The sequence below is a fragment of the Rhamphochromis longiceps genome, linkage group LG6 (assembly GCF_057381845.1).
Source record: "Rhamphochromis longiceps isolate RC_006_pf linkage group LG6, R_longiceps_female_GT1.1, whole genome shotgun sequence".
NCBI lineage: Eukaryota > Metazoa > Chordata > Actinopteri > Cichliformes > Cichlidae > Rhamphochromis > Rhamphochromis longiceps.
The window spans coordinates 45,289,726-45,303,265 of record NC_140562.1 but is presented as its reverse complement, the minus strand read 5'-3'; the positions used below and the strand labels follow the sequence as shown (position 1 = coordinate 45,303,265).

At 38.1% G+C, this 13,540-nt stretch overlaps 1 protein-coding gene across 2 annotated transcripts in view; it reads right to left on the bottom strand.

The window, feature by feature from the left end:
- Positions 1-12,413, bottom strand: part of LOC146668885 (CD48 antigen-like) — a 29,943-nt gene extending 17,530 nt beyond the window's left edge. Inside the window, exons 1-2 of one of the 2 annotated variants that reach the window (XM_085408225.1) lie at positions 12,301-12,413; positions 12,086-12,200 (exon numbers count right to left, since the gene is read on the bottom strand). In XM_085408225.1, coding sequence (XP_085264351.1) covers positions 12,086-12,122 — 37 coding nt within the window. In that variant the 5' untranslated portion in view covers positions 12,123-12,200; positions 12,301-12,413. The other variant, XM_085408226.1, reaches the window with a different exon arrangement.
- Positions 12,414-13,540: the final 1,127 nt, after the last annotated feature.

The window sequence follows — 13,540 nt, the reverse complement described above, 5'->3', positions numbered from 1 at the left end:
ACGCTGGACGGGGTCATGCTTCCTCTGCAGACGTGCAGACTGATCAACTTGTTTGTTTCTGAGAAACTCGGCCTCTCGAAGGCTACGTCCAGACGTACACGGGTAGATTTGAAAACAGAGATTTTCTGTTTCCGATTAAAAAAATAAATAAATAAATCCTGTCCACACGTAAACACAGAAATGAAGGAAAACGCTGCTAGGAACATACCAAAGCAACAGGTGGTGATATATTCCTAACCGTGTAGAAATGTTGGCCAATCAGAGTTCTAGAAGCCTGGGTGGGAAAGAGTGAACAAAGATGGCGCAGAGAAGCAGAACTGAGTCGTATGTGTGGAGGGACAGTAACCGTGTGTATATGTAAGCATGTAAACACTGCAGAGAGTAAAATTAACAGTAACAGTATTTTGTGTAAGTCCGCTATTGTAGAAATTGATTTCACCGAAACAATAACGTGGCGCACAGTGTGACGTCAAAATATGCGCACACCTTTGACGCCGTTTTCCTCGTCCACATGTAAACGCAAAAACTGAGTTTTCAAAAATCTCCACCCTGGCAGGTTTTTAAAGTCTCAGTTTCCTGTGACCGAAAACGCAGTTTACATGTGGACGAAAAGTGGAAACGCAAAAACACCCGTGTACGTGTGGACGTAGCCTGAGAGCGTGTCCAAATTCATGGGCTGCATCCTCCTGAGGACGCATTTGTAGACTGATTACGTCACAGCGACGCGACAAAGGCTGTCCAAATTCGTAGACCCCTCCGAATGCAGCCGACAAATGCGTCCTCCTTTTCTCTGAATTTGAAGGATGGGTCAGGTGTGTCCTTCATGGCCCACCATATCCCAGAATTCATAGCGCGTCTCAGCCAATTCCAGTTTTTAAAAATGGCGGCCGCTACTAAGTTTTAAAATGACTCTTATTAATCTTTCTTGGTGACAAAATAAACTCTTAACATATTTTCAGGTGAGAATGTAGCTGTGTAAACTTCAAATATCTGCTCGGTTTATAAAGATGTTGCATATTTGCTAGTGACGTGCGATATCACTGATTTCCTTTCCGATCTGATACCAAGTAAAATTCGGGGTGATATCAACGATCCGATACTTTGTACAAAAACATTTTTTACTGTATCTTTTATTGTATCTCAAATTATGGCTTCATAATGATTACAGGACATCAGGTTACTTATTCTTATCACTCAATGATGCACAATTATTATATAGAAATAAAAAATAAATAAATAAGAAGTTGTGCCTATTTGAACACGTTGCCTGCAGCACAAAAGGACTCTGTGACAGACGTCTGTCTCGCCCTGGCAGCACCTGTCCTTCTCCTCCTCTTCAGTTCACCTCAACATAAGCTCGTCATATTCTGTGATATGATTTACTCTGAGGTGTCTGACGAGGTCAGTGGTGTTGCCACAACACCTCACTGTCGTGCCACATGTATGTTTGCACATAACTCCATTTACGCTCAGCCATTGTTGAGAGTGCGCACGCCGGGGCTGCCACACAGTTATACAGCCGTATTTCGCACATGACTATAAAGGCAGAAGAGGAAGTAGTTCGTTCGAATGTAGACAATCCAAATGGTATCGTTTCTTTCCACTTTGTTCCTGTAAATAATAAACTAAAAAATTATCCAAAATTAATAAAATATCGATATTTTAATATGAGAATCGATTCTAGAACATAAATTACTGGTATGGGAGGAATCTCACAAAAGTTTGTCTTAATTTTTTTTCTCCCATGTCCCTTGCGGGGCTCCGTACTTTTGCGGTTTTGCTTCCACCACGAAAAAAAACCAAACCCCATCACACTTCATGCACAGCTCTCTCTCAGTGTATTTCAAGAACAGTTTTCCATCTAAGAATCTTTTTCTGCATTATTTGCTGCTTATTATGCACCAGTCTACTGTTTTGTTGTCATGTTTCGTCTGTGTGCAGGCAGGAGAAGGACCCAAACGCAAAACTCACGACAACAAAATTAAACTCAAAAAGCTGCTTTATTGCAGAATGGCATGGAAAACTAAACCAAACTGGGACATGGATAAACTGACACACAGGGAAACACAGCCATGAGGGAGACTACAACACACAGGGCTTAAATACACTGAGGGATAACGAGGGAATGAGAAGGAGAGCACAGCTGGGAGTAATCAGGCTGGACGAGACAAGGGAAGCAAAACTAGAAACACTGACATGAGACACGGACCTTCAAAGTAAAACAGGAAACACGCTGACCGAACTCTAAACATGTAAACTTCACAGCAACTGGGGAGACAGAACATAGGGACCTGAAACATGGTACAGAAAGGCACAGTAGACACAACATGTAACACAGGGAAGCCACATTACAAGAACTAAGCCTATGATAACATAACTGAAACCTAGGGAAATAACAACTATAAAGATCAAAACAGCACAACCCACATGAACATAATGAACTCGCAGGGAAAGAGAAAAACTAAATACAGTGAACATAGAAACACAAGACCTCTTCAAAATAAAACAGGAAACATAAGACGCAGACATGAAACACATGAAGGGCAAGGGAGACTTAACAGGGGTTGGAGGACACAAGGGGAATCTAACAACAAAGAACTATAACAACCTAGGCATGATAAAAAATGAACTTAGAAAACCTAAAGGGCTTAAACATAAACTAAAACTCCAAAACGCTGGGTCATAAGACCCAGGATCGTGACATGTGTACAGCACTGTCGGCCACTGTTTTATAAAAACTTTATTGTATTTAAATGACTTCCAACAAGAAAGCTTAATTTCTGCTAATTATCATAATTGATTAATTTTAATTCAGATTGGAACTAAGCCTGAACCAAGATATGAACCCCAAGTTGTCCTCCAATGCCTTCATCGGAGTTACTGTGTGTGAATGTAGTTTAGTTTGCACTTGTGTTTAGAAGTGGTTGCATGAGTGGGTGTGAATGGGTGAATGAGGCATGTTGCATAGAGTGCTTTGAGGAGAGTAGAAAGCGCTGTATAAGAACCAGTCCATTTACCATCAGGTAAACTTCAGATGTTCATGGTCTTCAGTTTTTAAGGTTATCTGCTATAAAAGGCCAGAACAGGAAAATCTCCTTCATGTTTTTCTGTTTTATCCTGAGTTACTTTGACACAAAGGCCTCTGCTGTGATGTCACACCTCTGATGAAGTATCATTCTTCTTTTTATAGATAAATACAGCGCTTCCTCGCTGTTATGTGGTTCACATTTTGCGGCCTCGCTGTTTCGCAGATTTTGTTTGGTGCAATTCTGCATGCTTTTTTGTTTTTACAGTCATTGTGTTCTGCATGTTGATTGGCTGTAGACCATCGTCAATCTATCTCGTGCTGCGTCTCCTGTACTGTATGTTTGTAAGTTTTCTCCCCAACAAACACAATGTCGATGAAACGTCGGCACCTGCAGGTTCCTTTGGCTTCATTCTACAACACTGAACTTATTTTCCTACCAAGGTTTGAACTTTGAGTGTTTAAACAAGAGAAGGAAAGTGAAAATGTTCATGTCTGTCTGAGAAAAGTGCACAAAGTGTGTAGTGAGTGGTTTTAGAGCCTTAAACCATCTATAATAATTTAAAAATAAAAAATAAAGTTTGCTACTTTGCGGATTTCACCCATTGTGGGTTATTTTTAGAACGCAACTCCCTCGATAAACGAGGGACCACTGTATATTAAACATATAAAAATATGGACATGTACTCATAAATGATCAGAATTATAATATTTCTGACTGTCTGAGGCAGAATTTCCTCGATTCAAATGGAATTGAATTGATTCTAGACGATATCCAGCCTTTGGCTACGTCCACACGTACACGGGTATTTTTGAAAACGCAGATTTTTCTATGTGTTTGCACCTTTCGTCCACACGTAAACGGCGTTTTCAGTCACTGAAAACAGAGATTTTCAAAAACGCTTACAAAGGTGGAGATTTTCAAAAAACGGAGAAAACGCAGCGTCAAAGGTGTGCGCCTATTTTGACGTCACACTGTGCGCCACGTTATTGTTTTGGTGAAATTAATTTCTACGATGGCAGACTTACACAAAATACTGTTACTGTTAACCCTCTGGGATCTCCGGACGCGCTGGCGCATAAAAATCACATGACCAATTTAAGATGACACAGCTGCAGCGAGTCAAAGTCTCCATTTCAACTTGGGTCAAAAGTGCGGACTTCAAACTACATACCAGTTTTTGAATTGTGTCGATGGGCCACGTAAAACCAGAATTGTGATAAAACATACACGCAATGTTTTTATTCTGAACAAAACAGCGGCGTTTACAGCGGGAAGGACGGTAAATACGTCATTTACGGACAGCGCTAGCAAACACTCTCCGCTTGCGAGCGAAAAAAGAAAAAGAAAAAGCACCACTTCCCTATTGGTGTTAGAGTTTACCATGTCAGCCAATCAACAAATTGATAAGGCAACATGTGACACTTGGTTGTTTGGGGAGAAGGGGAAGTTTTTAGGAGTGACACCCGCGATGGAAAGCAGGCGAGCAAAAGAAAGAGAGAGAGAGAGTTTTCATATGTGAGACATTAGTGACGTTCAGCGTGTTTGGAGGCTGTAGTTAGTGTGTTGTGTAGTTCTTGTCTTGTATTGTGTGTCAGTGAGACTGCTCAATTTCACACTTTCTCCAAACAAAGCCGTCACAGGCAGATTCCAGTGTAAACGCTGTTCCCACATGGAAAACTGGACGGATGCACCTCCTGCTGTCAGACCTGCAGGTTTAGGCCTGTGCTGTTCTCCTCCGTCTTATACTGAACACAAACTATTTTTTTGGACCGGCACAAATAATTTGTGTGCCTTCTTATTTGATGCAGCACAGCTGATTGTTCTGTAAATAGATTTAAATGGTTATATAAAAACGCCTGAGGCCTTGGCTGCATTTTTAGGTAAATAGTACCATATAACTTAGTTGTTTGCAAAACTTGTGCATAATTTTTTAGAAATGTACAATTTCTATTTGCCTTTCAAGTTGTGAAAATGATTCGTTAAACATGTCTGTGGGTTTTACAGTAAAAAATAACTTTTTTCTACTCTGATTTTGAATTTTTTTTGTCTGAATTTAGATCTTCTGTGCTAATATAGTATACCAAAATGAAAAAAATAACTTTTTAAATAAATAACTATTTTAAAAGGTGAAATATAGAGGTAAAAGTAGTCAAAAAACGGCCAAATATACCCTGGACCACAGAGGGTTAATTTTACTCTCGGCAGTGTTTAAAAGCTTACATAGTCATTCATTCATTCATTCATTCATTCATTTCAGGCACAACAAATACATATATTGAACGAAAAGTGCACAAAACAAAAAATTACCTGAAAAGGAGTGGGACGAAGAAAACTTATTAAATCCCACCCCTATACTCACTCATCAACAAAAAAACAATAAGCTTCCCACAGCTACGCCCATCGTTACAACCAAACAAACCAAACAAACCATCAACAGCCCCGGGCACATGCAAGCATGTCAACGGCAGCTCACAAACAACAATTAGAACCATCATAACTAAATACAGAATATATATTAATTATAAATTGTGTTACCACAGGTAACAGGCAGTAATAATTACATAGTGACAAACACACATACATACATATATATATCTACACACACATGTACATACATACGCACACTTTTTCTTTTTTTTTGGAATCCATACCAGCAATGGTAAGAGGACAGACATTACAGAGCACACTAAAGCATCATTGAGTATACTGTGACCAGACCAACTGTTTGTAGAGAAATTTAAATCTATGAATATTTTTGCATTGTTTCAATTGTAAACTCAGACTGTTCCAGATTTTCACACCACATACAGACACACAAAAGCCTTTACGGGTTGTTCGAGTTCTGGGTAATTTGAATTCTCCAAAGCCTCTCACATTATGAACCTTTTCTCGAATTTCAAATATAATTTGTAAATTTGCAGGTAGAAGTTTATTAAAGGCTTTATACAAAATTATGGATGTATTGTAATTAACCAGATCCTGGAATTTAAGTAACTTTGCCTGAAGAAAGAATTTGTGAGTATGATCTAGATAACCAGCCTTGTGAATAATACGCAGTGCTCGTTTCTGTACTGTGACTAATGGATTAGTTGTATTTTTATATGTATTTCCCCACACTTCCACACAATATGTAAGATATGGAAGAACCAGGGTACAGTACAGAGTACGAAGTGCATCTTTATCAAGGAATTGTTTCACTTTGTTCAAAACTGCGAGGCTTCTGGAAATTTTGGTTTTTATGTGTCTGACGTGGGGTTTCCATGAAATTTTGTTATCAATTACGACTCCCAAAAATTTGTTTTCACTCACATTATCAATTGGTACACCTTCAATGATAATTGGTAATTCTATATTATATTTTAAATTACCAAAAAACATTGCTTTAGTTTTATTTATATTTAATGATAATTTATTTATGTCCATCCATTTTTTTTTTATTAATTTTAGCTCCCTGTTTACGGTCATTACAAGATCAGTATAATCATCGCTACTGAAAAATATGTTGGTGTCATCTGCGAACAGTATGAGTTTAAGTACTTGAGAAACATCAAAAATATCATTTATGTATACATTGAAAAGTTTTGGTCCCAACACTGACCCTTGGGGAACACCACATGTAATACCAAGTTTCTCTGAATGGTAATGCCCTATGCTAACATATTGTTCCCGACCTGTTAGGTAACTTTTTAACCAGTTACCAGCTTTCCCTCGAATACCATATCTTTCCAATTTATCCAGTAAAATTGAGTGATTGATTGTGTCGAAGGCCTTTTTGAGATCAACAAAAATACCAACTGCATATTTATTTTTATCCAGTGCATCAGTAATTTCTTCTACTGCCTCAATTATCGCCATTGAAGTGGTTCTTTGCGTTCTGAAACCATACTGACCAACATTTATTATTTGATGTTTTTCAAGGAATTTTTCTAACCTTGAATTAAAAAGTTTTTCTAGAATTTTTGAGAATTGAGGCAGTAGAGAAATAGGCCTATAATTGGTAAAACTGTGTTTGTCATTACTTTTGTATAGTGGTATTACTTTCGCAATTTTCATTTTTTTTTGGAAAACAACCGGACTGAAATGATAAATTACAGATATATGTTAAGGGACTAGCAATATTCAGAATAACCTGTTTAACTACAGACATATTTATGTCATGATAATCCATTGAAGACTTACTTTTACATTTTAATGTGATATTTATTACTTCTTGCTCATTTGTAGCTGAGAGGAACAGTGAAAAGGGATTTGATTTTATATTACTGATATTTTCATTTTTATGACACGGGATGTCCGCTGCTAGTTCAGGGCCAACATTTATGAAGAATTTATTGAACCCATCGACAATATTACTCATGTTGTGATTTTCACCATTTGTATCAATGAAATATTCAGGATATGATGTTCCAGAAGATGCTTGTTTAATTAAGTTGTTTAACACATCCCAAGTTCCTTTTGTATTGTTTTTATTTTCATATAATCTTCTTCTATAATAAAGTTGTTTGCTCGTTCTTATAATATCAGTCAATTTATTTCTATATGCTTTATATCTTTGTTCCACTTCTTTTGTTTTTACTTTGATAAACTGTTTATACAGATTGTTTTTCTTTTTGCAAGCATTAATAATTCCTTTTGTGAGCCAAGGACTTTTTATCTTTTTTTTCTTTGTCATGTGTTCGTTTACAGGACAATGTTTATTGTACCACATAGTGAAAATATCTAGGAAATTATTATAAGCCTTGTCCACATCTGACTCTTCATACACCGAACTCCAATCTTGTTGTGCTAAATCGAAATTGAAGGCATGAATTGCTTCTTCATTTATTGTTCGCTTTGCTATCGTGATCTTGGTATCTATTTTTTTTAAATCACAGTCACACAAAGTAAAAACTGGTAAGTGGTCAGTTATGTCACAGACAAGCAGGTCCTGTCCCTCCACACAGGACTGCTTTCTGCTTCTACCATTTCCCACCCAGGCTTTACGTCTGGACGGGATTAAAAAAAACAAAAAAAACAAACAAAAACAGAAAATCTCAGTTTTCAAAAATACCCGTGTACGTGTGGACGCAGCCTTAGTCAGCTGTGTTTCCATCTCCCTTATTTCCACTCCGTCTATTTAAGTGCTCCGTCTTCCTTCGTTTGGTGTCAGGTCATCTGTCTGCTTCCTGTTTCCTGGAGCTTATTTCACGTTTTCAACTATCAGTTTTTCCAGGCTCATGTTTAGGTTTTTTCATGGTTTAGGTAATAAATGGTAAATGGCGTGTATAGCGCTTTACTTAGTCCCTAAGGACCCCAAAGCTCTTTACACGTTCAGTCACCCACCCATTCAAACCCACAAAGATGTCATGCACATGCAAAAGCAGCCAATATCAAATAAAACTATACAGGTCAAATCTGTCAGCACAACCAGCTCGAGGAAGTGTTCACACTAAAAAAACTGTGATAACTGTGAGCTGTGCATTAAAGTTACACAGTGTGGATGAGATACTGGAGCTTGTAGGCACATCGTGCATATTTACATGTTCCTGCTGATACAAGATATTAAAGGTTTTATCTGCTGGAAATACAAACACAAGCAAACATGGTGGAAAGACTATGAGGTGCTTCTGTTGAAGAAAGACGCGTTATTTGTACCGTCGTCTTTCTTACAGTGTTTCATGTTTACTGAGTCAGAGCCAGGAGGAGACTCTGAACTGGATGCAGCTCTGGATCGATGCTTAATGGCTTCTAATGTAATATTCATGTCTGCTACATCCTGTTCAGGACTCAGAGTTAGAACATTTATAACCTTCCTCAATTTCGATGGCAAACAGAGGAAGCTGTGTCCTGTAATAACACTGAGTATTAGTCTGGCTGTTGCTTGGTGATAACACAATCAGCTGTCAGTGACCAGCAGGCCAAAGAAATGTTGGTAGTTTCCTGTTAGGCCCAGAGTTTGATTCTCTTTACAGTCTAGTTAGTATTATTTTACTTAGATTTCTCTGTGTGTGTGTGTGTGTATATATATATACTTTCAACATTTTTATTTTTAAACTTTAGATATAAACAAAAAAAGAAAAATAACACTCACACTCTACTTTCACACACCAGACGCCACAACCACCAAGCGGCTGAAAGCCAGCTGGTGAGAGGAAGGATTTAATGTCCGACAATATTTTCACGGACCGGCCTTTAAGAGGTCGCGGATAAATACGACAAATTAAAATGATCCGACCGAGACAGAAACTGGTGTTCTGTAAATATAATAATAAACACAAATTCACTGTGTAATTGTGTAACTTTATTAGCAGCGTCCTCCTGAAATGCGCCAACAACACTGAGAGTAACATCCTCCTCTCTGCCCCTTAATGGTCTCTGGTCACTATGGTAACAGGTAATCATTTCTTTCAAAATAAGACACGACTACAACACAGGGAAAGACCCGGGGAAACAGAGTTAACGATAAAAGCCCTGAAAACCGTAAATTTCACACCCGAGCCTCAACTCTCCCGGCCCGGTACGGGTCCCTGACCCAGGGGTTGGGGACCGCTCTAATAGACCATAAGTCACTTTTTTTTAAGATGCCAGTTTAACCAGTCTTCACAGGGAGGGGCCGCTTTTCCCGCCAGTGTCTTAGCAAAACATTTTTTTAGAAGTAAGTTCAGTATATCTTTAGTCACATTTTAATGTTTGTTTAACTTTTATTTTTCTATTTGAATTGTTCTTATTCCTGACGCTTTATTAAGAATTTGAATAAACAAAGTCCAAACTGAACTAAACTAGAGGTTCTTTTTATTTTAGCTTTGATTCAGACTCCAGTCGAATCATCTGAAGCTTTATGACGAACGACGCTGTGCATGTTTTTGAATCGGCCCTTTCAAACTTCAGCTCATGAAAACTGGTTCCTGCATCTTTGCTGTGACTGATGACCTTCACTGCTTCACCTTTTCTGTCCACATAAATGTTCCAACATGTTTACTGTAAAATATTATGAGTGACAACATCAGATCATCAGGTTACTTCTGCATCTCCATAGTTCAGCTAATGTGGCGTTTGGTTTATTGGTGTAAACACACCAATAAACCAACAAAAGTAATTTGATTATTTACTCTCTGCTTTTTTATTCTACTCACATGTAAGACGGAACAAAACCAAAAAACACAGTTTTGAACCTGAACAGCAAATTTTGAACACCAAAGATCTTCGATATAATTATCTGTGTCCAGTAAAAGTGTATAATTAATGCTTCTGATCATCAGCCGTCCTCAGCACTTAAACTATGAACTTTTGAAAAGAAACGTCTGAACTGAAACTCCGAATATAAAATATTACAAACGGCTCAATTAAAGACAGAGTGTCGCGGTTACAGGTCCTCAAAGATTTTATTAAAACATTTTAAACCTGGACTGTCAGGCAGTTTGATGCTGTTGATCATCGACGTGATCCAACCAAACAGCCGTAAGTTTGTACACAGGCAAAGAAGTCCAACGTCCAAAACTTGAAAGTTTATGGTTCATTTATCCAGTTTGGCGAGCATTAAACAAAGACCCAGTGCATGCTGGTCCTAAACCAGTCCCTTTATTTATAGAAAATGGTCCTGCGGTTCTTCCTGACTGACCGAACAAGATAAACAACAAACCAAAAACATGAAGAAAATTTTAACACAAATAAACTTTTAAATAATCCAAAAATATAAGTAAACCAACAACAAACTCAAACAAATTTCAAAATAATAAAAATAAAGAACAAATAGCTCCAACATCAGGTTTAAGCTCCTTGTTATTCTCATTATATATCCTGCCATTAGGCCTTATTATTAGTAGTTTGAAAATCATTTCCTATCATCTGTGTGCAGACGTGAACTGGGTAAACTGGGATGGATGGTCTTAAGGGAATTACAGCTGGATGGCACAAACGTTTCTGCAGCTGAACGCAGAGTGTTTAACTCTCCAGAGAGCATCAAGCACCAAATTAGGCAACATCTGTGATCTTTCTCAGAGTTAAAGTCACGATCTTGGATTGATTTTTGATCAATCTCTGACTTTCGATGCTCACATCGAGTCTGTGATCCGCTTTTGTTTTATCCATTTAATCAAGTGTTGAACCAAACACGTTTTATTTCTTCTAAATGTGATGAATGTGTGTTTGTAACGTCCTCACATTCATCTATTTCCTATTCTTACTGAGACCTCTGCTGCGCTTTAATCTGCACGATCACCAGTTAATCTCACTGCTGTGTGTTTATGGACTGTGGCAGGAAGCCGGAGCAGCGGGAGATAAGTCACGTAAGCACAGGACCAAAAAACTATTGCATGTTTTAATATTAGTTTCTATGTTTTTTGTTCTTTGCTGCACCAAACTGCATGAAAGCTGCTGTAAAAATAAAGTTTCACTGATTATAAAGTGGTGTTCCTCAGGGTTCTGTTCTTGGTCCTCTGCTGTTCATTAACAGCCAAATATCCTTCAATAATCCTGCAGCTGACAGATATTTAAAATACCAACAAGTGCACACAGTCCCACACGAGTGTATGAATATGACCTGGATATAAGTGCACCGATGATCAGTCCAAGTATCAGAGCTTACTGTGAGAGAGTAAAGACTACAGGAGGACAATGAGAACTTTTCCTCTTAAAGATGTTAAATGTGTCATGAAATGAATAAAAATGGAAGAACTAAATACATAAATCTGTATGTGAGAAACAGCACGTTGCACTTTTAAATCTGTGTTTTGTTGGTTAATAAAAAACAAACCTGCAGTTTAAACACTTGCAGCTCATCGAGTCGCTCTGTGAAGCTGCTTTAATAGAAACCTCTTAGTGACGAGGCCGCTCGTTTCTACTGTTTTTCTACTTTGACCTGTTTCACGGACGCAGCCCGTGTACGTGTTAATCTGTAGATCATCGTCTTCATGTAGAAGAGGATTTCTATATAAATAACACTGAACTGAAAATGATAAAACACTTTAAACGCAAAGTGCTGCACACTGGAAGTAAATAACCAAACTACAGTTAGTCTCTGCGAGCATCACAGCCCGTCTCATCTCTGTCACAGTGAAATGCAGCTGCTGTAAACTCACCAATCAGAAGGACAATAAGTCTCATGCTTGACTCCATCGCAGAGTTAAACGGAGACGGTCATGACCAAATATCCCTGCTGCTGTGTCTCCTCACAAGCTGTCCGTCAAAGAAACACTTTTTGAAAACAAGAGGAAAAATATCGTAATTAATTCATTTTAATTCAGACTGGAACGAAGCCTGACCCATAGAAGCACTGGCTTAGTGCAAAACGCACCGAGTCCGCAAACAAGCTACAGCTGGCAGACTCCTCCTCCTATACACGCTATAATGGGAAAACGCCGCGAGGTGAAGAAAACACGAGTCATCACGGGGAACTTTGTAAAAGAACCAGAGGATCTCAGTGGCGCTGTGATGGTGGATGTTACTGTGCTGAGAGTCTGCTGCACTCTGTGAGTTTGAACCATGACTTCAGACAGAATAGAAACACATGAACAATGACCTCATAATTTAATTTGCTCTTTATTTCATATTTTAATATATTTCACTTTTGTATTTTCCTACATTTACATCACAGCTGATCTCTGACCGCGTTTGTTCCCCTGCTTCACTTTGCACAGTGTGTGTGTGTGTGTGTGTGTTCTCGCCGGTCATTGTTCAGTTTCCTGTTGGACTCCTGATCTGTTTCACATTAAAGGTCGTATTTCTCAGGCTCCTGCGATTCACTGCTTTTATTCTGGATTTCTGTTTCTCAGATTATTGATAATCGTAAAGATGGAAACACAGCAGTGCTTTAACTGTGAGCAGAGCTGATGCAAACTGGATGATGGAAACAAGGAGCAACTTCATAAAAAAGATTTTATTTCCTCTCCTAAAGGAGATAACAAAGGAAGCACCTTTCCTTTGTTCGTTCCTTCCTTCCTTCCTTTCCTAAGTGATCCAGCTCGTTTACTGCTGTGCTGATGCTTCAGAAACAGCACAGAGAGACTGAGGAGGAGCTTCTTCCCGCAGGCGATACGGTCTCTCAATCACAATCACACCACCACACAGTACTGACCCACACATATAGTTCTTACACACACACTGGACATTCTGGACATTGTTATCACTTCATCATTTAAATCACTGCTGCTGTTATTATGTATATATTTATTTATACTTCTTGTGTATTTTGTTCATACATTCTTATATAGTTCTATATTGTGTATTTTGTTGTACAGTTATTTTATTTTCAATTTAATTTATATTTTTTATCTTATTCTTTCCCAGTGTGTTGTACAGTTATTTCATTTTTAACCTTAATTTATATTCTATTCCTTCCTAGTTAAATTTACCCTTTTTAATTTTTCATATTTATTTCCTATCTTATTCATAGCCTTTTCCTTTTTTTGTTTTCTTTAGGTCACGAGCAGTTGTCCAAGCGTTTCACTACATATCGTACTGTGTATGACTGTGTACGTGACAAATAAAATTTGAATTTGAAAATTTGAATTTGAAACTCGCGTCAGTCTTTGGAA